The 2,475-nt window shown below is 61.3% G+C and overlaps 1 protein-coding gene across 1 annotated transcript in view; it reads right to left on the bottom strand.

Moving 5' to 3' along the window:
* The window catches only part of RPS6KA2 (ribosomal protein S6 kinase, 90kDa, polypeptide 2), a 110,627-nt gene that overhangs the window by 106,686 nt on the left and 1,466 nt on the right, over positions 1–2,475 (bottom strand). Inside the window, exon 2 of the mRNA XM_014542413.1 lies at positions 984–1,049. Within this exon, the coding sequence (XP_014397899.1) occupies positions 984–1,049 (66 nt within the window). The remainder of the gene's footprint in view (positions 1–983; positions 1,050–2,475) is intronic.

The raw sequence follows: 2,475 nt of genomic DNA, 5'->3' as shown, positions 1-2,475 counted from the left end.
ACAGGCAGCGGCCACAGCCAGGGACGGGCCGGCCCCATCGCACTCCGGCTCAGCAACCAACGCTGAAGGGCAGCCGGCGAGGACGGGAGCCTGTGCTCAGCTTTATTTAGCCGACACGGGTGTCTCATGACTGCAGATCCGGTGGCACGGAGCTCAAAATGGGAACTGCTGTGTGTGCGTTTAGACTCAGCGAAGGGGGGACGGTCTGCAGACCCGGCCGCTCCTCCCCGCCCTCCACCGATGCTGCCCCACAGCTGATCTAAAAGCCAACGGGCTGGCACAGCTCGCAGCCTCTGGTCCCCCGTGGTCACAGCTGAGCCACGGGGTCACTGCGTCTCCTGACCTGCCGTCCCCGCCCGTGGTGCCCCTGCTTGAAGGAATTCTTTACAAGCGACAGAAAGACGATCCCTTTCCTGCAGCCTACACTCAGCTGTGGACTCGGTGTCCTCACGGCCACGCTCCCGCGGACAACGCTGGCACTCACGCCTCTCCGCTGCCCCTACATCCCCAGGCAGGCGAGGGGCTCCCGTTCAGACTCCCAGCAGCGAGAGATGTACCTCACCTGTGCCCTGAGTCCTCACACCTGTGCCCTGAGTCCTCACACCTGTCCTATTGACAACAGGCCACTCCTCTTTAAAAAGCCCATGCGGCCCTGGCCGGTGTGGCTCAGAGGATAGAGCGTCGGCCTGCGGACTGAAGGGTCCCGGGTTTGATTCCGGTCAAGGGCACATGTCCGGGGTTGTGGGCTTGATCCCCAGTAGGGGGCGTGCAGGAGGCAGGCGATCCATGATTCTCTCTCATCATTGATGTTTCGCTCTCTCTCCCTCTCCCTTCCTCTCTGAAATCAACAAAACATATTTTTAAAAATAAAATTAAATGAAAAGGCCGCGCACACCCAGGTAACCACCCAGGTAACCAGTCAGGACTGTCACCTTCAACACCCCTCCCCCCAAGCAGCCCTGTAACAAAATGCGTGTAGTTACTTCTTCCTCGGCGGCGTCTGCATCCGTGGTGGGCGTGGAGTCCAGGGCCATGTCCTCCTCGGGGGTCTGGGGAGAGACACACAGGAAGGCCGTCAGCAGGGCGCAGCGTCGAGCGGGTGCCGATACCGAGGGCTCACTAGACGCCCGTCAGCACGGGAGAACGTGGGGCCCGCGTCCCTTCGCCCCGAGTTCACTGCACCTGCGCCATGCTTCCTGCCAGGACGGGCCGCAGGGGAGGCAGCGATTGTTTAAGGCCACGAGTGCACGTGACCAGGTTGGCCAATCGTGTGCCGCATCCACCACACTCCACGGGAGAAGCCGGGTGACTTACGCACCTCCCGGCAGGCGGGGGCGGCTGGAGTCACAGGGGCGACAGGGCAGGGGGTGTCAGGCTCCCTTTGCCGGGGGGCCCCCCACCCCGCTCCGCTCCGAGGAGGAGCTGAATGTGGGAGAGGAGTTCTGCAGGGGGGGTCTCTGCTCGCTGCCCAGTGACCGCGGGCGAATCGCTGGCCTGAGCCTCCCAGCATGCACGCACACGCGAGCGCACAGTTCCTCCATCACGCAATCAGGCTGCAGCAGCACCGACGGCCTGGAGACGGGCGGGAGGCAATGACGTCACGCGGACCCAGCATCTGCCCGGGGGCTCGGTGCTGAGGCCCTCGCCCAGGGAGCCCTGGGCATTCCCACTGCACCCCGTGCTCACAAGCTGTTGCTGCACATCAGCCTCAAACACTCAACTCCCGCCCTCCAGCCGGTGGCCAGGCAGCGCCGCCGGCCGTCAGCGTGGCTCTGGACGCTTTCAATGTGCACGTCCTTTTCCGGGGCGGGAAGATGCTTAAAGGGAGTGTGTTCACTGCAGGCCCATATTCAGTCCATTTTTAAAAACATGGCCCTGGCCGGTGTGGCTCCGTGGATAGGGCGTCGGCCTATGGACCGAAGGGCCCCGGGTTCTGTTCCGGTCAAGGGCACGTACCTGATTGCAGGCTCGATCGCTGGCCTGCTTGGGGCCCGTGTGGGAGGCAACCAATTATGTGTCTCTCTCACGTCGATGTTTCACTCTGTCTGTCCCCCTCCCTTTCACTCTCTCTAAAAAAATCAATGGAAAACGTATCCCTGGGTGAGGATTAACAATAAATAAGTAAATGAAATAAAAATATTAAAACCGTCAGCGGCAGGAGCGTCAGCCGGAGGCCCGTCTCTCACGTCGATGTTTCACTCTGTCTGTCCCCCTCCCTTTCACTCTCTCTAAAAAAATCAATGGAAAATGTATCCCTGGGTGAGGATTAACAATAAATAAGTAAATAAAATAAAAATATTAAAACCACTGCCTGCTCTCGAGCTTCCGTCAGCGGCAGGAGCGGCAGCCCGAGGCCCGGGGAGATGTCCAGAGCCTCCCCTCTCTCCTGCCTCCGTCCCGAGGCCGAGCCTCCCTGCACAGGGCCTGCCTCCCGGGCCAGGGGCTCCGGGGCTGACACGGGGCCTGCACCCCGAC

The sequence above is a fragment of the Myotis brandtii genome, unplaced genomic scaffold (assembly GCF_000412655.1).
Source record: "Myotis brandtii unplaced genomic scaffold, ASM41265v1 scaffold1077, whole genome shotgun sequence".
Lineage (NCBI taxonomy): Eukaryota > Metazoa > Chordata > Mammalia > Chiroptera > Vespertilionidae > Myotis > Myotis brandtii.
Note: the sequence above shows the minus strand (reverse complement) of the source record. Positions and strands in the feature narration are given on the sequence as shown.